The sequence below is a fragment of the Osmerus eperlanus genome, chromosome 9 (genome assembly GCF_963692335.1).
Source record: "Osmerus eperlanus chromosome 9, fOsmEpe2.1, whole genome shotgun sequence".
NCBI classification, from domain to species: Eukaryota; Metazoa; Chordata; class Actinopteri; order Osmeriformes; family Osmeridae; genus Osmerus; species Osmerus eperlanus.
In genome coordinates, this window is record NC_085026.1 from 17,014,095 (window position 1) to 17,036,609 (window position 22,515).

General features: G+C 47.7%; 1 protein-coding gene across 4 annotated transcripts; it reads right to left on the minus strand.

Annotated features, from left to right (window-relative positions):
- Positions 1–2,429: 2,429 nt before the first annotated feature.
- Positions 2,430–19,722, minus strand: slc35f4 (solute carrier family 35 member F4). Of its 4 annotated transcripts, none has more exons than XM_062470004.1 (7): positions 19,379–19,722; positions 6,730–7,030; positions 5,464–5,683; positions 4,842–4,967; positions 4,528–4,720; positions 4,334–4,423; positions 2,430–2,956 (listed from the first exon to the last, which is right to left on the minus strand). In XM_062470004.1, exons 1-7 carry the CDS (start codon positions 19,608–19,610, stop codon positions 2,718–2,720), a joined length of 1,401 nt encoding a protein of 466 aa, XP_062325988.1. In that variant the 5' UTR covers positions 19,611–19,722; the 3' UTR covers positions 2,430–2,717. The 4 variants fall into 4 exon arrangements, 3 of the variants coding, with proteins under 3 accessions (XP_062325988.1, XP_062325990.1, XP_062325989.1); XM_062470006.1 differs by lacking the exon at positions 19,379–19,722 and adding an exon at positions 11,487–11,786; XR_009931396.1 differs by having other exon boundaries at positions 2,845–2,956; positions 3,776–4,423.
- Between the last annotated feature and the right edge of the window lie 2,793 nt (positions 19,723–22,515).

Genomic DNA, 22,515 nt, shown 5'->3' on the forward strand with positions numbered 1-22,515 from the left:
CCATAACAGTCAGGCAACGATGGGTTGAACCCCATGTCAACACCCCCCCCCCCTCCCATCCTCCCATCTTTTCTCGCTCATTTGGTTTAATAGGCCAGCCACAACAATGTGTCTATCTGAATCTGTAACTTCAGCAAGTGCTTCATTAGGAGCCCTGTCTCAGTGACAGCACAGTGCTTCTCACGGAACAGGATTCTGAAGCTCCGGGGACTGAGCTCTGTGTGAGAGAGAGGAAAGAGAGTGGGAGGGGAAGAGAGAAAGAGGGATAGAGGGAGAGGGGGAGAGAAAGAGGGGGGGGAGAGAGAGAGGGGAGAGAAAGAGGGGGAGAGAGAGAGGGGAGAGAAAGAGGGGGAGAGAGAGAGGGGAGAGAAAGAGGGGGAGAGAGAGAGGGGAGAGAAAGAAGGGGAGAGAGAGAGGGGAGAGAAAGAAGGGGAGAGAAAGAGGGGGAGAGAGAGGGGGACAGATAGGGGGAGAAAGAGAAGGGGAAAGAGGGGGAGAGATGAGAGAGATATAGAGGGGGGGAAAGGATAAGAGAGATATATATTGAGAGGGAGGAAGAAAGAAAGGGTGAGAGTGAGAAAGGGAGAGAGTGATAGACAGAGAAAGGGAGAGAGTGATAGAGAGAGAAAAGGAGTGATAGAGAGAGAAAGGGAGAGAGTGATAGAGAAAGGGAGAGAGTGATGGACAGAAAAAGGGATTGAGTAAGAGGAAAGAGGTAGAAGGGGTTGTGAGGGAGAGGCGTAAAGAGACCCAGAGGCACAAGCCTCGCATCTCTTCCAACATAAACTTCCCAACAAGACTATTCTGATGTAGAACCCACCCCGTTTTTTTTATTTGTTCATATTGTGTCACACTGCCAGCTTGTTGCTGTGGTTCCCTTAGGGCTGGTGCCTGCTCCTCTGACAGCCAGGTCTCTACCTTCACCTGAGGACAAACAGGGGCAGGCAGGGATGTTCACCAAACACCCACAGATAGACGTGTGTTTGCGGAAGGAAGAGAGGCAACATGAGTGACACAACACAGTAATGGCTGTCATCCCTGCTGAATTAATTAAATCCACTCATTGTACTGTATTAGTAAGACAGGACGATTCACTCTCTCAAAGCTTCCCAGAGATGTCTGGAAGGTAGAGTACCCAGAGAAGATCTTAGAGGAAGGATCTACCTGCATCTAAAGTCTTAAGAGTCTACCTGTCTTTGAGAAAGGATCTAACCTGTATCTAAAGTCACACAGGGGCACATACACTGCTCTCTGATGAAACAGTCTCCAGTTTATGAGCAGGATTCCCAAACAGCATGTTAAATGTGTCTGTGTGTTCCCAGGGCCCATGCAGAGGTAATGAAAGAGGATCTAAACACACTGGCTGTATGGTGAGAGTTGTCCAGAGGTTCTACCACAATGTCGAATGCCATGGTATGTACACAACCAATGCATACAAACGATAGATATGTAAACCATGTGGGCAGCACCAAACCAGTCCAATAACATCATATTATGAACCTCTTCCTGTAGTAATAATGCAGCTCCAGAACAACTTTGGGTCTTTAGTTTCCTTTTATTAGAAAAGAAAAAAAAGCCTGTACTGTACATTAAGCATAGTATATTTCCCATTCTTGTATATAATACTGTTTAAGAAGTAAAATGTAAATACTCATCTTATTGATATACCTCTGAATAAATTTAATAAATACAGATAAGATTGAGCCAAAACTGGCCCTGTCAATATTAATATTCACAGAATACAGTCCATGGAGGAGGCCATAGGAGTCTGTGTGGACTGGGGACGTGCGAGGGAGAGGACTGTGAGGGAGAGGACTGTGAGGGAGAGGACTGTGAGGGAGAGGACTGGGCGGGCGAGGGAGAGGACTGTGAGGGAGAGGACTGGGCGGGCGAGGGAGAGGACTGGGAGGGAGAGGACTGAGCGGGCGAGGGAGGGAGAGGACTGCGAGGGAGAGGAGTGGGCGGGCGAGGGAGAGGACTGGGAGGGAGAGGACTGGGCGGGCGAGGGAGAGGACTGCGAGGGAGAGGACTGCGAGGGAGAGGACTGCAAGGGAGAGGACTGGGCGGGCGAGGAAGGGAGAGGACTGCGAGGGAGAGGACTGCGAGGGCGAGGACTGCGAGGGCGAGGACTGCGAGGGCGAGGACTGGGCGGGCGAGGGAGAGGACTGCGAGGGCGAGGGAGAGGACTGCGAGGGCTAGGGAGAGAACTGCGAGGGCTAGGACTGCGAGGGCGAGGACTGGGGATGTGCGAGGGAGAGGACTGCGAGGGCGAGGGAGGGAGAGGACTGGGGACGTGCGAGGGAGAGGACTGCGAGGGCGAGGGAGGGAGAGGACTGGGGACGTGCGAGGGAGAGGACTGCGAGGGCGAGGGAGGGAGAGGACTGGGGACGTGCGAGGGAGAGAACTGCGAGGGCGAGGACTGCGAGGGCGAGGAGGGCGAGGGAGAGGACTGGGGACGTGCGAGGGAGAGGACTGCGAGGGCGAGGGAAAGAGATCAAGGAAGTTTTCAACTTCCTCATCAGCAGAATCTGTAAAAGTCGTGTCTTCCATCCCTGACCAGAGGAGCGGTGCTGGAGACATGACTCATCACATCTTAACCCCAAGAAAAGTCTCACCACTCCAGATGCTTCTTCGGTCGTTTGGCCACGCCTGCCAGGTGGGCGCTGGAGAAACGTGCGGGGTGGGGGTACGGGGGCCGGCGTGGTGGGGGGGCAGGGTCATGCCAGAGGGATGGAGACTGCGCCGTTGGCACGGCTACGGCTGCGCGTGTGGACGCTGGATTCTGTGAGCTCCTCGCCGTTGTCCTCAGACTTCTTGTCGGCGACGGCGGCGAGGAAACGCAGCGTGACCGAGTCCCACTCCTCAGGAAGCAGCAGGAGGAGGAAGCCCAGGCAGATGATGCAGGTGGCAGCCAGACGCACCACGCTGAACACCTCCTGTTTTAGCACGTCGATGGCTGGGGAGGAGAGGGGAGGGGAGGAGAGGAGAGGGGGAGTGAGGAGGAGGGGTGAGGAGGAGAGGAGGGGAGGGGAGGAGGAGAGCAGGGGAGGGGAGGAGGAGGGGGGAGGAGGAGAAGAGGGGGGAGGAGGGGAGGAGGAGAGGAGAGGAGAGGAGGGGAGGGGAGGAGGAGGGGGATGAGGAGAAGAGGGGGGAGGAGGAGGAGAGGAGGGGAGGGGAGGAAAAGGGAGGAGGGGAGGTGAGGAGGAGGAGGGGAGGAGGGGTGAGGAGGAGAGGAGGGGAGGGGAGGAGGAGAGGAGGGGAGGAGAAGGGAGGAGGGGAGGGGGGGAGGAGGGGAGGGGAGAGGGGAGGAGAGCGGGGGAATGGAGGGGAGGAGGGGAGGAGGGGAGGAGAGGAGAGGAGAGGGGAGGGGAGGATAGACGAGATTGAGAGAGGGGGGGGAAAAATGTGTTCTGATTAATTACATAAAGTAAACCAACCACAGGACACCCAGACTGTGGTGGGGTCATCTTAGCTTAACACTGCGGCTTACAATCAGCACAAGTGGTTATGTCCTTTCTCTCCCACCCTCTCTCTCTCCCTCCCACTCTCTCTCTCTCTCCCTCCCACTCTCTCTCTCTCTCCCTCCCACTCTCTCTCTCTCTCCCACCCTCTCTCTCTCCCTCCCACTCTCTCTCTCCCTCCCACTCTCTCTCTCTCCCACCCTCTCTCTCTCCCTCCCACTCTCTCTCTCTCTCCCTCCCACTCTCTCTCTCTCTCCCTCCCTTCCTGTCTCTGTGGTCTTGAGCACTGCGCCAGCTTGGCGTAACCCACTGACCTTCATACAGGCTACCGTGGTTAAGGAAAACAACTCGTCTGCAGGCGTTTAGTGTCGCCTTAGCAACCTGATCCTCCCTCAGTGAGAGATAGTTGCAGAGTCTGTGGAGGCATCCTGATGATTGGGTTTCTGAAGTGAGGATAGAGATGGACTTGCTGTGTAATCTGTTTGCTGCGAGGGCCTTTAGAAGTGCTGACCTCTGGATGCCACACCACACAGCGCTACACACACCCAACGGATATTTACTCTCATCTTGGAAATTCAAGCGATTTTGTTTCATTTCGATTTGTTAAACCGGGGGTCCTCGAACTGTTCAGAGCGAGTACCGCCTCTGATCCGACCGAACCACCCAAGTACCACCAACAACGTAATCATGCGGGCTGCAGGTTAGTCACAAAAACATTACATTTCTTATTATCAAAAATTATTATCAAAACAGTATTTGTGATTTAAGTAGTCATTTGTATTATTTTCTAATTGTTCGGCACACAAAAAAAAAACCTTGATTGAACGCCTTGGAACTCTGGAATGTTGCTGTTTGCGTTTCCTGTGGCCTACCTGCGTTGCCAGGGACGCTGAGCAGCGTTCCTATGGAGATGAGGATGGGATAGGTGAGTACCACACCTACATTCACCAGGATGTTAAACACTGAAAGAGACAGAAGGGTTGACACATCAGTGTGTGTGTGGGGGGTGTGTCTGTGTACATGCGTGTCTGTGTGTGTGTGTGTGTCAGTGAGAGCACCCACCCACCCAGCCACAGCCCAGCCAGCCCACACAGGTACCCCCAGGGCAGGGAGGAGAGCGAGCCCCAGTGCTCCACCCTGGTGAAGTAGAGGATGAGAGGAACGCAGGAGATGAAGATGAGGTTGAAGACCCCCATGGTGGACAGGAAGTGGGCCACCTCTCCCAGGTTGGCACTGCCCAGGAACATCTTAAACAGCACCTTGAAAACAACAACCACAAAGGTGTCAAACTGCCATGAAACACCATTCCAAAAAAAGTGCTGAAAGAGTGAGAAGATTATATTTATATTATGATTATTTATATTTGTTTTGCTAACTTGCCTTGTAGAGAGCCGATGTGGAGGCGGAGCCCACAGCCAAGGCCACTCCCACAATGGAATCGCCGTGGAAACCGTCGGCGTACGCCATCATCACGATGCCTGTGATGGCCATGATGGCTGCCACAATCTACAGGCACAGAGGATAAAGTCCTCATCATCACCTTTATCATCATCACCACCATCATCTCCACCATCATCATCACCATCATCATCACCATCATCACCATCACCATCATCACCACCATCATCACCGTCATCACCATCATCATCACCACCATCATCACCATCATCACCATCACCATCATCACCACCATCATCACCGTCATCACCGTCATCACCATCATCATCACCACCATCATCATCACCATCATCACCATCATCATCACCATCACCATCATCATCACCATCATCATCACCACCATCACCATCATCATCACCGTCATCACCATCATCATCATCACCATCATCACCATCATCACCATCACCATCATCATCACCATCATCATCATCACCATCATCACCATCATCACCATCAAGACAAAACACCCATCTCGATAACGTGAACCTACGAAGAAAAGGCCTTTACGGAGATGAGTATTATGGGATGGCCAGGCGGTACTCACCCGTACACCCATAAAGCGGTCCTTTAGCACGATCCAGGACAGCAGGAAGACGAAGGCCTTGTGGCAGCAGTACAGCGTGGACACGTCCGTGGCTGTCAGCTTCCTCAGAGCCATCAGGTACAGGTAGTTAGTCAGCGTCCACAAGATGGAAAACGGGGCCGTCCTCTTGAGGAACAGCTTCATGGTCATCCCATCCTCTCCGAATAACCGACTGCACTCCCTGGGTGGAGCAGAAGGGGTGTGGGGAGGGAACTGTCTTACTACGGTCCTGCCCGAGGCATTGTTTCTGTCCAAGAGGTGGTAAATACTTCGAGGAGTTAAATACTGCCCTCTAACAAAATGACATGTATATTACTACCCTGAGCATATCTCCTCATTCACATGCCTGAATGGAGATGGAAATTAAGATCCACTTGAGTTCCTGGAACAGATCAAACCTTTCCAACAACAAACAAACAGCTTGGAACAAATCTGCTTTCTGCCAGAGTGCTCATTAAAACTCCTGGACATATAAATAAAAAAACGAATTCCTAAACCCAGATTAGACCGCCACTCCAAGACTTATCCTAGGCCCTTAGTAATGAAGACTCTCATTTTCTCAGAAGCTAATTAGAACGTAGAGTTCATGGAGAATTTTATTGGACGTCATTCGACTGAGAGATTTACTCGAGGAAGATGGCGTTGGGGAGTCAAAGAAACGGCCTCACTGTCATAGCCTCACACTTCTAGCATCAACCCTGACCAAAGAAGCACACAGCAAATTTAAATTTACTCATTGAGTAAACACTCAATGAGTAAAACGAACACTCCAGGGGGGTATTCCAGAAAGCAGGTTATGTGACATACCCGGGTAAGTTAACTCCCCAGCTGACACCCAGCGTTGTAGCAACATTGCCAGTAGGTTGCTGCAACATTATGAATCAGCTGGTGGGTTAACTTACCCGGGTATGTCACATAACCTGCTTTCTGGAATACATTTACATTTAGTCATTTAGCATACGCTCTTATCCAGAGCGACTTACAGTAAGTACAGGGACATTCCCCCGAGGCAAGTAGGGTGAAGTGCCTTGCCCAAGGACACAACGTCATTTGGCACGGCCGGAAATCGAACTGGCAACCTTCAGATTACCAGCCCGATTCCCTAACCGCTCAGCCACCTGACTCCCACTCCAGTCCAGCGCAACACCCCCCTGGTGTTGCGCTGGACTGAAGTGACGTGTCTTCATCATGTTTATCACGTCTGTATATGTTTATCTGTGAACTCACCTGAACTTCTGGATGGGTGTCTGCTTGTCCCTGGTGGTGGCTACGTGTCCGGAGTAGTAGAGCGGGAAGAAGAGAATGTTCCAGTTGCTGCTGAACCAGGAGATGAAGAACGGGCAGGAGAAGGACTGGAAGGTGAGTTTGACCACCTGCGTGGTGCCCACCCAGGACGAGGACACGCACAGCACCAGCAGGAGCCCCCCCAGAACCTTGAGGAGCGTGTTGGCACACGTCTGGTAGGACGTCTCCTCTCCGCTCGCCTCGCTGACCGGCGTCTCTGCTTGGGACTCTGAACCCTCCTCTCCTGGGAGGGAGACAAGGTAGGACAGCTGTCTGTTCAGGTGACCTTTGACCTCTGTGTGGCAGGTCGCGTCGCTCGCAGTCGCGTCGCTCGCCTGTGTCTCTTCCTCCTGGTCTTGGGGTTCGAACTCTGGTCCTCTGACTTGCAACGCGACCATCACCTTTATAAACACCGCTTTAAGCAGCTATGTCACCAGAAAACTAGCTTTTGGATGGCGTGGGTGGGCGGCGTTTACACTGAGTGAGTTTAAGAAATTCAGGGTTAGGGTTACCCTAACCCTAGGCTAACCCTAACCCTAGGCTAACCCTATAATTGCACCTACATCCCTGGAGCTAAGGCTATAACGCTATCCTAACCCCCGTACTGAGGATCAGGAGGAGAGCAGGTATCGATCACCTGTCCTTAGCGAGCAGTCCTCCAGTTTGAATTACCTGCTGTGGAGGCACTCCAGTGGGCTTCTGTTGGAAATGTGTCGGCTTAGCATGGAGCCGGTCATGTCGTAAATAGCATCATAGGGTCATGATGCGGCATGGCGTTCGGGGGCACATATATTCAGGCATGCACAGACACCCGACACCCTGAAGATTATGTCGTTTTAATTGTGTGTGTCAGCTCAAATCACATGACAAAGACGTGACAACCTTGTCGCTATAACACGGTTACGGGTTGCAGATAAACACCCACAGCTAGGATAATAAGATCTGAGGGAATTAGAGAAGAATTATAGCTAAACCTATGGTAAAAAAAAGAAAAGAGATCCGCTTTGTTGAGATCCTCAGGATGAATCTCGGACATACAGTATACACATACAGACATACAGTATACACATACAGACATACAGTATACACATACAGACATACAGTATACACATACAGACATACAGTATACACATACAGACATACAGTATACACATACAGACATACAGTACCCACACTCTCTCTGCTTCCTGCAGACACACACAGTCAGAACGCTGGTGTCTGTGTGTGTTGTGTGTGCCTTTGTGTGTTGTGTGTGTTTGTTGTGTGTGTGTTGTACGCTGGTGTTTCTGCTGCAGGGGAGGTTGAGCAGACTTGGTTTAGGTTTTGCCTGTAAGGAGGAGAATAGATGACTGGAGCGTTCGTCCTTGGTTTCAGTACTGGTGCGGTGTGTTCGGGGAGCCAGGGAGAACACACACACACACAGGCATACATGCACACACAACACACAACCCACAGGCTCTGCTCTAGAATGAATGGGATAAGGGGGCATTTTAGCTATTATAGCTTCTTCGGGAGACTCTCTTAGCTAAAATAATTGGGGGGTACAGCATCCTGTTTGGGGGGGCATTGCCCGTGGATCACACCCTGGCAGCCCAGGTCTGGGAAATAGAACTGTCAGGATTTATATAGAACGACATTCTTTGCAGACGTCCTTTAGCCTTCAAAGCACAATGTTGAATTGCCTTAATGAATTGTGGAATGGAATGGCTTTCTGGGCTATCAATAACATTACTTGCTATTAATGTGTATTGAGGAGGGTGTGTGTGCATGTGTATATGTGTGTGTGTCTGTATGTGTGTGTGTCTATGTGACTAAGGTAATGCGAGGGTGTTTCCGGAGCCAAGATCCATTATATAGCTCTCCACAGTGCGATCAATTTACACCAGGGCAGGAATACAAGATGACATGTGCTGGATGATCGCAGCTCTCAGCTTGCTAACTCAGCACTCTGGGCTCAGTCATTTCTACCATGGCTGGAGACTTCACAGTCAAGCCCCAGCGCTGGTGGACTCCTCCTGGGTTACTTAGGTATATTCAGCACCTAAGAAAGGACTTTGCCAGGGCTCAATGAGATTTGAGTGCGATGTGTGTCTAACACATTCAACTGAAACAATTGCACACACTTTTGTGAATTGACAGTCTCCAATATGAAAACAGCAAACTGTTGGTTTGGTCGAGTTGATTTGAATCGATGGATGGCTATGAAAGTTTGATTGTCTTTGTGATTCTCGTCTGTGGAACCAAATGCAGAATGCAACGCACTTAGAATATGAGTACAGACATGGATTTGGACAGATCGTAAAATAGACTCCAGCTGACTGCTGACTTTCTCTGCGAGTACGAGGAGATGAGTACGAGGAGCTTAGTCACAGAAGCAGAAACCAGACGGACACGATTCATTTTTGTCCTTAAAACCATCAAACGGGCAGAACCATCATGCTCTCCTCCAACAAAAGCCAAGATAAGAGCAATTACTACAGTGGCTCGCATCAGTCATCACGACTTCTGAAAAGACACAGGTCATAGGAGCTTAAAAACGTCATTGGTTCATTTGTAGCTATCACTTATGTTGGACAAATCGTACGTGACAAACACAGCAGTTTCTTTTCTTTATACTTCTAACCTTCTCACTGTTGAACTGCAAAAAAAAAATCCCTCACTGCTCGATACAAAATACTCCTGTCTTTTGGGGGGCACAAAGACACAGTTCTACCACACATCAAGTAAACAAGGAATTATGAGGACAAACCGTTTGAGAGTCAGTTCTGTTCAAGTGCCGTCTAGTAGTGCTACTTCAAAGGAATCCTTCAGAACCCTGCGACTCTCAGATTGCCTGGGCGCTAGCAAATACTGTGACGATTACAGAACTTCTATCCACAATTAAACCTTGGCTGACGATGAACTTGGCATGCAGCACACGGCTTAATGGTGTGAGGAGCGAATGTTATCTCCACTACACCTAGGCCTTAACTATTATCCCCAAAGGAGATCCTAATGGTGATGCTTAAAACAGGATTGATCTGATCCTATCCCAGCCAGGGTAGTTCAGTAGAATGTGTACAGTAGACCGTGTACAGTAGACCGTGTAAAGTAGAATGTGTACAGTAGACCGCGTTCAGTCGACCGTGTTCAGTCGACCGTGTACAGGAGACCGTGTACAGGAGACCGTGTACAGTAGACCGTGTACAGTAGACCGTGTACAGTAGAATGTGTAAAGTAGACCGTGTACAGTAGAACGTGTACAGGAGACCGTGTACAGTAGAACGTGTACAGGAGACCGTGTACAGTAGAACGTGTACAGTAGACCGTGTACAGTAGACCGTGGTGAGAGGAGATCTGCCTGAGACAGAGAACCTCCGTAAAGACCATCCAGGGACGTGATAATCAGAATCAGAAACCGGTTTACTGCCAAGTACGTCAAAGGAATTTCCTTTGGTGATGTTGGTGCAGAATGTAAACACAGTAGTAAAATATATAAAGGAAGATGAAAGCGATAACATCCGGCTTCGGAAAAGCGCCATATCCTGTCGTTATAGACAACCCAGAGGAATAGACTAACTCCTGCGCTACAGTATGAAAATCTACACACTCACCAGGCCTCGTCATATTGGATGAGCAGACAGATCTTAATCTAATCTTACTGCAGGAAGTGAGTGGCCCAGGGTAGTTAGTTACTGTAGCTAACATATTTTATCCTGATGCTAGAGAGCCTGAGAAGGATCTGAAGCCAGGATGCAGATATCAAACACAGAACTGTAATCTCCCCCGCTCATTAATGCTAAATCTCAGGCTACATTTGAGGTCTCGTGAAACACAACATCATTATCGCCTGATGAGGCTGCTGGTGAGGGGGAAGTTAAGGACACATTTTTGTAGCGCAAAATCCTGACAAAACTCTCAAATCCTTAAAGCCTGTGAAACAACAAACTGAAGTGAGTAAGTAACTCCATTAAATCAAAATCAACAACTCTATCACTGTAGGAGCATTCACTAGTCTGTAATGTCCTTCAGGCTTTATGAGGATGACCCATGTTAGCACACCTCTGTGAAGAGTCAATCCTCATTAGCCTGTACATCTCCACACACAGAACATGCCAATAACACAAACACAACCCTAGCCCACTCTCCTGGCCCCTCCTCCTTGTCTTCATGCTTAATCTCCCAGCCTCTAGACCCTATCATGATACATTTGAACTGATCCGCTTAAGGACGACCGTGCAAAGCTTTAACACCGAGACGGGAGGATTCCTCGTCAGCTGCATCACACGCCTCTCTCAAGCGTTGCGTTACACATGCGCACCTCTGCTGTCATTGGGGGAAACCCCTTTCATGTCCTCAAAGCACAACTGTCTGTAAAGCACAAATGTTTTTGTTTTTTTAAAGCTTCCTTAGTCACTCACACAGTATATGTCCTAGACATGCACCTTCCTGCCAAAGCAAATTCCTTGTCTGTGCAAACTTTCATGGCGAATAAATCCCATTCTGATTCTGACATGGCGTCAAGGGCCATAACCCATCCCTCCATACACCCTCCATCCCTCCATCCCCCATCCATCCCTCCTCCATCCCTCCGTACCCCCTCCATCCCTCCATACCCCATCCCCCTCCATCCCTCCATACCCCCTCCATCCCTCCATACCCCATCCCTCCATCTTCTATCCGTCCCCCCTGGTGCCCGATGCCAAGCTGGGAGTCTTTACCTTCGGAGATGGGGCAGGTGAGGACCTGGGTGCTGTAGGAGCTGAGCGGAGCCACTCTGGCTGAGTGCTTCTTCATCCTTCACCAGGGACAGAGTCTGGGATGTGTGTGTGTGTGTGTGGGGGGGGGGGGTCTGTGAGTGTGTGTGGGAGTGTGTGTGTGTGAGTGTGTGTGAGTGTGTGTGTTGGCAGCTGATCTCTCAGCAGCTCCTCCTGCAGGTCCTCGTCATTCTCTGGCTCCTCGTTGGTCTCCTCCTGCGTTCCTCCTCCTCTCCTCCTGGACCACAGCTCTTCTTTCTCTCTCCCTCTTCCGCTCCTTCCTCCTCCCTCTTCCGCTCCCTCTGTCTGACTGTCTCCCAGTGTGTCTGACCGGGGCTGTCCAGCCCTCTTCTCCTGGCTCTCTGGCTGGTGACAGAACTCTGTGTGTTGGAGACTCTAGTGTTGCTCCGTCATGCTGTGATCCGACGCTGACACTGTCTCCAAGGGAGACTGAGCTTCAAGTGTGTGTGGCACGGCACAATCACTCCCTTCATCTCCTTTTCCCTCCTCCTCCTCCTCCCTCACTTTTCCCCTCCTCTTCGTTTTGCTCCGCAAATCAGCTGCTTTGTTTGGAAGGTAACCAAGCAGCAGCCAGGGCTAATTATGCTGCGTTAGCTCTCTCTCTTTCTCTCTCCTCCTCTCCAACTCTGTCTCTCTCTCTCTTCCTACCTCCAACTCTCTCTCTCTTTCTCTCTCCTCCTCTCCAACTCTGTCTCTCTCTCTTCCTCCCTCCAACTCTCTCTCTTTCTCTCTCCTCCTCTCCAACTCTCTCTCCCTCCCTCCAACTCTCTCTTTTTCTCTCCTCCTCTCCAACTCTGTCTCTCTCTCTCCCTCCAACTCTCTTTCTCTCCTCCTCTCCAACTCTCTCTCCCTCTAGCTCTCTCTTTCTCTCTCCCTCAAACTCTTTCTCTCTACTACTCTCCAAATCCCTCTCTCTCTTTCTCCTCCTCTCCAAATCTCTCTCTCCCTCCATCTCTCTCTTTCTGCTTTCCTGGCACTTCTCCCCTACTTCACTAGCCCTTCAGTCTTAGATTATTTATGGAGGTCCTGTTCTATTGTCTGCACCACTGCGACAATAATGAATTGAGGGGGAGAAAGGGACCAACTGAAGCTTTGAGTCTCTCCCCATCACCATTTGGATGGAAGGGAGACTGGAGGTGAGCATCTGGACGTTTCTGCCCCCCCCCCCCCCCCCCCCCCCGAAACACCCACTCCACTTTCTGGGTTCTGCGCCCACTGTGGTGTCAGCAGAGAGAAGCCCTCAATAAGTTATGAGCGAAAAAGTGTAACATCAGACGAGGTTTAGTCCATGAGGAGAAAGCCAAACTGCGTAGATGCAGAGACATAGCGATGAGAGGCTCTATACCGATTCTCTCTCTGTCAGAGTTCCCCTCAGGGTGTCGGGGCTCACAATCACCTCCGGTCAGGTTTCTCCTCTTAGATACCAAGGCCCACCCCGAAGTATTTTCAAAATGTCGATGTTTTCGTTATTGTTTTACTGAGTGACTCGCCCTTCTTCCAGAGGAAGAAAAGCACCTTCTCCCAGGACCCAGGTCTGCCCCAGCCCAGACAGGAGGACCTGCCCCCTGGGACTGTTGTTAGGAGAAAGCCCTCTCTGTCACCCTACCTCTGTCTGCGGCTTTTTAATAGAGGCCTCGTCCGCCCGTTATCCTTTCCACTGATGGCACGTGAGCACTGATGCGGTCAGATACAGAGGTTCTGCTCTCTGTAATATAATCTTAATATAACAGCCTCCAGTCCCTACCCCCCAGTCTCCTGGTCACTCTGCTGCCAGGGAAATCAATGACAGGCCAGCCGGGTGCAGCCTTATGTGTTCCTCCGGGGACCACACAGTCGTATATCACCAAAGAACTTAAAGAAACGTAGCAATGCACTTACTACTGATCAGTGATAAAGCCTGATGTAGGGTCAGGTGTGTCAGAGACTGAGGCCGTGGGACTACAGGATCTCTCTCCCCAGAGGCCAGGGGCTCAGCTTAACCCTTGTGTTATCTTCGGGTCATTCTGACCCATCAGTCATTGTGACCCACCGTCGTATTGCGACAACTTTACCGCATACAAAAACAAAGTGAAGCCTTTTCTTTTAACCGTTGGGCTGTCTCAGACCCCCCACATTGCGAAGGTTAAAATAAAATTATTTTTATTTGTTTTTGTATTGGGTAAAATTGGGTAAACACAACGATGGTTCGTTATGAACCTTTGGGTCATGTGACCCGAAGGCAGCACAAGGGTTAAAAATAGCCCTGCTGATTGGTGGAGCCACCAGCTAGACACAAGGAAGGGAAAACACAGCCAGTCAGCAGATCAGGGCCACGGATGTTAATCAGTTTGCATTCAGAGCTCAGACTGGTAGACCACAGCTGTAGTATGTATGGATGGAGAGATCATGGCTCAAACTCACCACAGACACCGTCAAAGAGTCCCCGTACTGTTCATCCACTATGACAAAGGATTTATCCCATGAGGAACGACGACAACAATGTTGTCGTCACTGCCGACAAACATTAATGTATATATATATAATAAATACATTATCATTGAGCTCCGAGACCAAGGGAGACTAGGTTCGATATCTGATTTCATACACTGTTTCAGTAACTATGCCATAACAAGACCACCATAATAATCTGACTAGTTCGTATGCATTCATCAGTACATGTTGTTAGCTTTCTTTGCAAAACTTCACCAGTTGTCGTGAGGTGCATCTGGTGTAACCTATGAGGTCAAACGAACACGTCCCTCATGAACCACTACACATCTTCCCCCCCCAATCCAGCATCTCTTGTACCAGCATCTTCTTAACCAGCCTCTCCTCTGGTCTCCGTCTCTCTATGTTGTTGCGTCTTGGGCCGAGCAGAACACAAGCGACCCCCACGTTCCACCATGGCAACGCTGGTTGTCCAGAACACACAGCTCAGGCCTACTGACGCAGTCTCCTCACTCAGGCCCTTTGTCATTCAGATCAGACCATGTTCCTCTGAGAGGCACACCACACGCAGGCCTTTGTGTTTATGCATCTCTGTTTGCTAATCAGAACATCTTTTCAGAGAGGACCAGGAGAGGAGAGGGAAAATGAGAGAGAGACAGAGAGAGAAAGAGAGAGATGGATGGAGATGGAGAGAGGATTTAGAAACTGTTGCACAAACACCCAGACATACTTAATATGATGAGTGGTAAAATTGTGGATTTAATTCATACAGATACAAACAAGATGGTTCTTTTCATCTAATTAGGTGATGAGGACATCTAGTGGGCAGAATGGGGGGACAGCATGTTCACAACCGTGTGAGAGGTGCCTGAGAGGTAAACAAGGTGAGTTTGATTTGTCTAAAGGCTCCTGTCCTGTTCTTGACCCTGAAACAAAGGCCCTGTCTTGCAAAGGGTATCTAGAAGAAGAAACAAATAATAATAATACATTGCAAAACGAGCACACAGAACTGTGTCTACCCTGCATGGCCTTCTGTTGTACTGCATAACAGCAAATACGACAAAACGTAAATACGGTTTGCGATACGACCTCTGGGATTTCTCTTCTTCCTACTTGCAAACTGAGGATATTTTTGGAAGCCTGCAAAGCATACCGTGTAAACGTCTTTCTCGAGAGGTAATGACAGAGCGAGTGTTGCTCAAGGAGCTCTCCATCTTGATTAACACACAGTCATTGCTGTAGTGGGCTTGGGGTCTGCTTTTAACAGAGGTTGTGACCACATGAGGGCAGTAGAAGACCGCGTGCAGGGCAAGCTGCACTTCTCCACAATCACGGTACACCGAATCAGAAACCGAGTGAGGATTTGAGGTTAAGCGAAATTCAAACTAACTACTACACCGTTGCATGTCCTAATCTTCTGAATAACCTTGTCGACCAGTGTATCGGTCATCCGTTATCAGCGGTGAGGTAAACGATAGCATGTGAAGTTCGCGAAGATGCTACACTGGTGAAAACACGGTGACAAACCTCGGAGAAAAATAAGTTGAACTTTGTGGGCGTTCAGACCCGTTCCCTACACAGCGCCGAGGACTGAGCGCTAACCCTTCAGCGGCGGTTCACAAGAAGTTGCATCCCGTTAAGAGTATGACGGTAGTTATAAATAGTAGCCTGAGAGGTAGAGAGGTTAAGAGAGGGAGAGAGAGAGTGCTGACAATGCATGTCTCTGCGAGAACTTTTTATGATTCAACACAGCCGACTCAAAATACTGTCCACATGCTTTATCAGCGCCGAACATGTAAATTGATTCAGAAGCCTTACCGTAGCCTATAAGCAGTAGTTTGTGACATGTGAATGGACATGTATTTTCCTTTTCATAAGAGAGGACTACCCAGAGTGGTGGCTACCTGCCCAACCATCTGTAAATCATCATCAAGTTATTGTCTATTTTCTCTGTGTGTGATGACTTCATGACCAAAGGAAGGTCTTGATTTGATTGGTTCTGGTTCTGAAGAGAACAAAAGTGTTGATAAACAAAAGTCTGCTTCTTTCTTAATGTGTATAAACTCGTTCACTGCCTCACAAGTCAGGGCATGTGCATCTATGCCAATACCCCATCACCAAATATAGTTCAGGATTCTCCTCCAGGCATCTAGTTATGCAAGACAGATGGTAGCTACATGGCAACAATAGCAAAATGCCAACAAGAAATTGCTAAATATATCATTACCCCATAGGCTTGGCAGGATCAAACTACTTATCTGTGTTACTCCTTTTCTCACCCCACACACAGGCCTTTTCTAACCGAATGATTAGCATCTACTTTCATGGACATTTCAAATTCACAATTGGAGACTCACGAGTAAGCAAAACAAAAAATGGGATCAAATAATGGGAACAAACTACGTAAACAAAAAAAGTAATCTGGCTTACTAGACAGTCATGGCTGGTGCTTCCCTGCCTACATGCTTACTAGGGGTGGGAATCTTTTGGTACCTCACGATTCGGTTCTTGGGGTCACGATTCGATAAAAAATCGATTCAAGATTTTTCTGAGATTTTTGGAAAAAAATCAATAAAATAAAAAAAACATTAAAAAAAATCGATTCGCATACATTTGTGAATCAAACTATAGGCTACCGCAAACAGGCTGTAGTCACTAATCTAGGGTAGGCTACTGCAAGCAGGCTGTAGTCACTACTATAGGGTAGGCTACCGCAAACAGGCTGTAGTCACTAATCTAGGGTAGGCTACTGCAAGCAGGCTGTAGTCACTACTATAGGGTAGGCTACCGCAAACAGGCTGTAGTCACTAATCTAGGGTAGGCTACTGCAAGCAGGCTGTAGTCACTACTGTAGGGTAGACTACCGCAAACAGGCTGTAGTCACTACTGTAGGGTAGACTACTGCAAACAGTCTGTAGTCACTACTGTAGAGTAGGCCCACAGTAGTGATTATGGGGCTCAGAGGAACCAGCCCAGGGGTTTCTCATTCGCATCACTGTCTCGCTCAGGGTCCCAGACGAGTAGCTGGAGGTGGACAGAGAGATGTGTGTGTTTTGTGTTGTTACACCCTGCTAGTTTGTGTGATGAGGAGGCTTCTGGGAAGGTGGTGAACCAGCTCTGCTTTAGCTCAGAGGTATGTTTCTCTCTTCACTAGAGAGAGCTCAACCAGTCTGAACTCAACTTTATATCTTTAACAAAAACTAGGCAACTTCACAAAATGAAACCATTACTGAATTTGCATAAATGGGCGCACATGCATTATCACTGACATCCTTGTAGTAGGCCTAGGCTTCATCATAATGTAAATGGAATGAGTGTCAATATGCGCGATTCACTTCATATACAGTTAGGTCCATAAGTATTTGGACTTTGACACAATTTTCATCATTTTGGCTCTGTATACCACCACAATGGATTTGAAATGAAACAATCAAGATGTGCTTTAAGTGCAGACTTTCAGCTTTAATTTCAGGGTATTTACATCCAAATCAGGTGAACGGTGTAGGAATTACAACACATTTTATATGTGCCCCCCCCCCCCTTTTTAAGGGACCAAAAATAATTGGACAAACTAACATAATCATAAATCTAATTGTCACTTTTAATACTGGTTGCAAATCCTTTGCAGTCAATGACAGCCTGAAGTCTGGAACCCATAGACATCACCAGACGCTGGGTTTCGTCCCTGGTGATGCTCTGCCAGGCCTCTACTGCAACTGTCTTCAGTTCCTGCTTGTTCTTGGGGCATTTTCCCTTCAGTTTTGTCTTTAGCAAGTGAAATGCATGCTCAATTGGATTTAGGTCAGGTGATTGACTTGGCCATTGCAGAACATTCCACTTCTTTGCCTTAAAAAACTCTTTGGTTGCTTTCGCAGTATGCTTCGGGTCATTGTCCATCTGCACTGTGAAGCGCCGTCCTATGAGTTCTGAAGCATTTGGCTGAATCTGAGCAGATAATATTGCCTGAAACACTTCAGAATTCATCCTAATGCTTTTGTCAGCAGTCACATCATCGATAAATACAAGGGAACCAGTTCCATTGGCAGCCATACATGCCCACGCCATAACACTACCTCCACCATGCTTCACTGACGAGGTGGTATGCTTTGGATCATGAGCAGTTCCTTCCCTTCTCCATACTCTTCTCTTCCCATCATTCTGGTACAAGTTGATCTTGGTCTCATCTGTCCATAGGATGTTGTTCCAGAACTGTACAGGCTCTTTTAGATGTTTTTTGGCAAACTCTAATCTGGTCTTCCTGTTTTTGAGACTCACCAATGGTTTACATCTTGTGGTGAACCCTCTGTATTTACTCTGGTGAAGTCTTCTCTTAATTGTTGACTTTGACACAGATACGCCTACCTCCTGGAGAGTGTTCTTGATCTGGCCAACTGTTGTGAAGGGGTTTTTCTTCACCAGGGAAAGAATTCTTCTGTCATCCACCACAGTTGTTTTCCGTGGTCTTCCGGGTCTTTTGGTGTTGCTGAGCTCACCAGTGCGTTCTTTCTTTTTAAGAATGTACCAAACAGTTGATTTGGCCACACCTAATGTTTTTGCTATCTCTCTGATAGGTTTGTTTTGATTTTTCAGCCTAACGATGGCTTGCTTCACTGATGGTGACAGCTCTTTGGACTTCATATTGAGAGTTGACAGCAACAGATTCCAAACTTCCATACTTGAAATGAACTCTAGACCTTTTATCTGCTCCTTGTCAATGAAATAACGAACTCCCTTTATGAGGGAATAACATACACCTGGCCATGGAACAGCTGAGCAGCCAATTGTCCAATTACTTTTGGTCCCTTAAAAAGGGGGGGCACATATAAAATGTATTGTAATTCCTACACCGTTCACCTGATTTGGATGTAAATACCCTGAAATTAAAGCTGAAAGTCTGCACTTAAAGCACATCTTGATTGTTTCATTTCAAATCCATTGTGGTGGTATACAGAGCCAAAATGATGAAAATTGTGTCAATGTCCAAATACTTATGGACCTAACTGTAATTTCACTTTACCAATATATAATTACCATGACAAAGGCTATCACTCAACGTGTCTCTTTACCCACCTCTCAGATAACGTATTATGAGTGTCAATACCCACATCAGTCATTACGCCTAATTGTACAGTTGTCAGTCGAATATTCCCTTAGCCTATAAAGAGCCAGAACAATTAGCAGATAATTACATTGGGTGAAAGCGAAATGTATGATGTGACTGCAGCGACTAGACTTTCATGTTTCTTCTATCCTTTTGATCACAGGGATTTGATTTTAGACTTATTTTCTCTTTAAAGCAACCAAAGCCACAACATGCCAATTCATGATTCAGATTTAGGCTACAAAGGGGTTACATTTCCCGCCTTAGGCCACTTGGTTTTAACGCGCTTTAAGGATAGCCTACTTACTTTTATGACTTGAGTATCCTGGATAATAGCCGTAGTAGCCTGTGATCCTAAGAATCCTGTCTTCAATATCATACACACCGTTAGCCGTCACTTTGGTGGTAGAGGTGCTGTCCGCGTAGAGAGATTGACTGTCACTGGTCGTCGCTTTCCCAGGCAGGTGCGTGGTCTTCAGCGGTTCCAGCTGAAAGCTAATCTGGTCTCCGCCACTCTCTGCACTTTCGGTAGTGATCATTGTAAGTGCAAACGGGCAAAAGCCAGGGTGTGCTGCACTTTCGGATGTGCTGCAGTCACCGTTCAAAGGATGGTATCGGCGGCATCAATTGGCATCTAGAGAAGCACGTTCACATTCCATCAGTCGGTGCTCCGCTGTGGCAGGCTGTTGCAACCGACGTGCATGTCAGGCAGTGCACACAAGGGGGCGTGTCATTATTGTGGCATCGAGAACTCCGTGAATAGACATCTTGTCACAACAGTGTAGTAATATTGTTGACAGTTTTTGTACTTGTAGGCTACATCTTTTTACTTTGAAAGAGGGTGTAAATGTACTAATATTCAGGATCATAGTTGATTAACGCAAATGGTATCATATCTCTAAGGAAGTGATGAACATATGAAATAATCTGGATAAAAAAAACTAAAAAAAACGTATTCTTCAAAAAACAGGGACATGTTGCACGACACAAGGATCTGACCAACCAGGGAAGGAACCATATGATCGAACTAAACACGTAAACCAACTACAACAAACGACCAAACTGAAAACCCTCACACTCTCAGGGTGTGAAAACCCACACCCTGACACTTAAGACACAGGTAAAGGTAATCACACAGAAACACGGAGAACACCAAGGGCGGGAAAAACACGAGTACTGAAAACTGGGACAGGGGCAGTGGGCGCGACACAACAGTGCTGCCTCGTGGCTCTGTGGTTTCCATATGCTGCTCTTCAGTTCAGAAATACACAGGGGTTGGTTTATATTTATTGTTTTCAATGAAATATGAATAAGCCTCGAGTTAGCACAACAGGTCTGTTCTCACGTTTCTTCACAGCCTTTTGACAGCAGTGTAAAATACAATGCTCACCTGTGTCTCAGTTGCTGGTAAGTAAGAGACAATAAACAAGTTGATGAGTATGAGGTGATATAACACGTTATGCCATGCACGTAACCATACAAAGTTTTTTTTTTTTTGTCTACAGCCAATCATGGAGACAACTTTAAATCAGACATAAACCCCATGACAATCTCTTTCCCTCTCCTGGCTGAGGAGAAGCCATAGTTTCCAGGGCTTTCTTTTACAGGATCCCCCGCTTTGTAAATGCTGCCCAACAACGGCTGACTACTGCCTCCAAAATCCAATAACATAAGCCACACTATCTCAGTCAGTGTCTCTGCGATACGCCATTGTCCTTTTTCACACAGAGTCTGTGTGAAATCGATTCCCGGGGTATGGAGAACGAACACCCTTGCTGGCACTGTTCTAACACCGTGCTGAGCTTTGTGATGTTCTCCGAAGCCAAGTGTGTGGTTCCTCGTGCTCACTCACAAACCCAATCTCCACCTAACGTTCTTTAGTTTCTGTCTCTTGTTCATAGAGGCAGTTATCTTCAGCCCTCCTCCCTATGGAACCAATGTATGGCCACAGCAACAGTTAAGCCTTTGCTTTCAGAAGTACTTGTGAGTAGCTCTTGGACACCAAAGTCTTACAACTTTTCTTCCAAGAAAGTTACTCGCTTACCCTCCAGTTTTTAGACATTCAATGTGTTTTTCTGTAGAGGTAAAGTAAATGTACCTTTAGGGCCTACGAGGACCAGACTTGACAGATTTATATACAGTAATTTGTTAATGGACACCGTAGAATGACTGGGTTCACAGCTAGGAGTACGCATTTGGTATTCTCAGTTTCTCAGAATCTGTTTAATTTGTTTCGTCCTCAGTACTTTATATGCCCTTTCACTTTCGGAGCGCTTGGCCTGTTTTCAAAGATGGATTTTTTCATTTCGATTGTCCCCACTTTCCTCTGGCGTATCAGTGTAACCATAAAACTCCAGTAGAATATGTTTTCCCCATTCACCAGGCAAAGTAGAGAATTCCACTAAAGGAGATTGCTGATCATTAAAGAAAAGATTAAGCCTGCAGAGAAGAAGGATGTAATCTTTTGTCAGTGACACCTCTACGCTGTGCCTATTCCTTCTTTTGTCCTGGTGTTGATAACTGCGGGTAATGGTGTGTTTCTCCTGGGTAGATAGCTGTGTGTTTCGGGGTCTTAATTGGCATGTCTCCCTCTCTCCTTCAGCCTCTTTACAACACAGGCGGTTAAATTGTGACGGAAACGCTCTTTAGTTCCAAGATCAATTCAAGTCATTTGCATGCTCAGCCAGCAAATATCCCGTTGCTCTAATAGGTTGGCATCCAAAGAGAATCATTGGCTGTATAGTTTCTCATTGATGCTTATTCATAGTAACATGCTGGAGTATTCTTTAATTAGATGAATTGGAGTGCGGGAGAGTGTCTATTTTTAGACTGAGTGGTCAGCAAGGAGGGATCGTAAGTGCTGACGAAGCAAATATTTCATAGACCACATCAGCTCCGTGCTCACGCCTGTCTTTCTCAAAAACTAGAGAGAGAGAGAGGGAGGGAGAGGGAGACTGGTTTGCAGTCGGTGCTACTATGAAACAATATACCTTTACCTACAATGACTAAAAGGACACTTAGCGGAGATCCATGTCCCATGTGACTTCACCCTGAACCAATCCCTGTCCACCAGCACCCCACTTTCAGAGCCTCAGCGAGTCACCTTTGAGATCGGTGACGGAGCTTCCAGCCTCTGTGTATAAATATTCAATGCGGACTAAAGATAACTTGCTGGTGCGATGGAGGGGAGAGGGGGTTGTTTAGAAGAGGTTTTGTCATTAGGACACAGCAAGGCGAGCTTTGGCTGTGTACTGTGCTGGCTCGCTAAGGTCAGGCTTGAAAGACTGGTAAATATTTAATGTCTTTGATCAGTATACTGTGGGGATCTATAGCTTTAATTAGAGGCTGTGGGGATAAGAGGTAGAGACAGTAAGACAGATGTTTATAGTGAAAGAACAATAGGATGCCATAATGAATGTGTCACCTGATCAAAGTTATGAACTC

Bases quoted from the DNA above. Each gene is read 5' to 3' on its own strand.
- slc35f4 (XM_062470004.1), bottom strand. From the start codon at position 19,610: ATGATCACTACCGAAAGTGCAGAGAGTGGCGGAGACCAGATTAGCTTT. The intron at 4,968-5,463 runs GTGAGTACCGCC...CTGTGCCTGTAG, and splicing joins ACCGCTTTATGGGTGTACGG to ATTGTGGCAGCCATCATGGC. The intron at 4,424-4,527 runs GTGGGTGGGTGC...TGTCTCTTTCAG, and splicing joins GCTGGCTGGGCTGTGGCTGG to TGTTTAACATCCTGGTGAAT.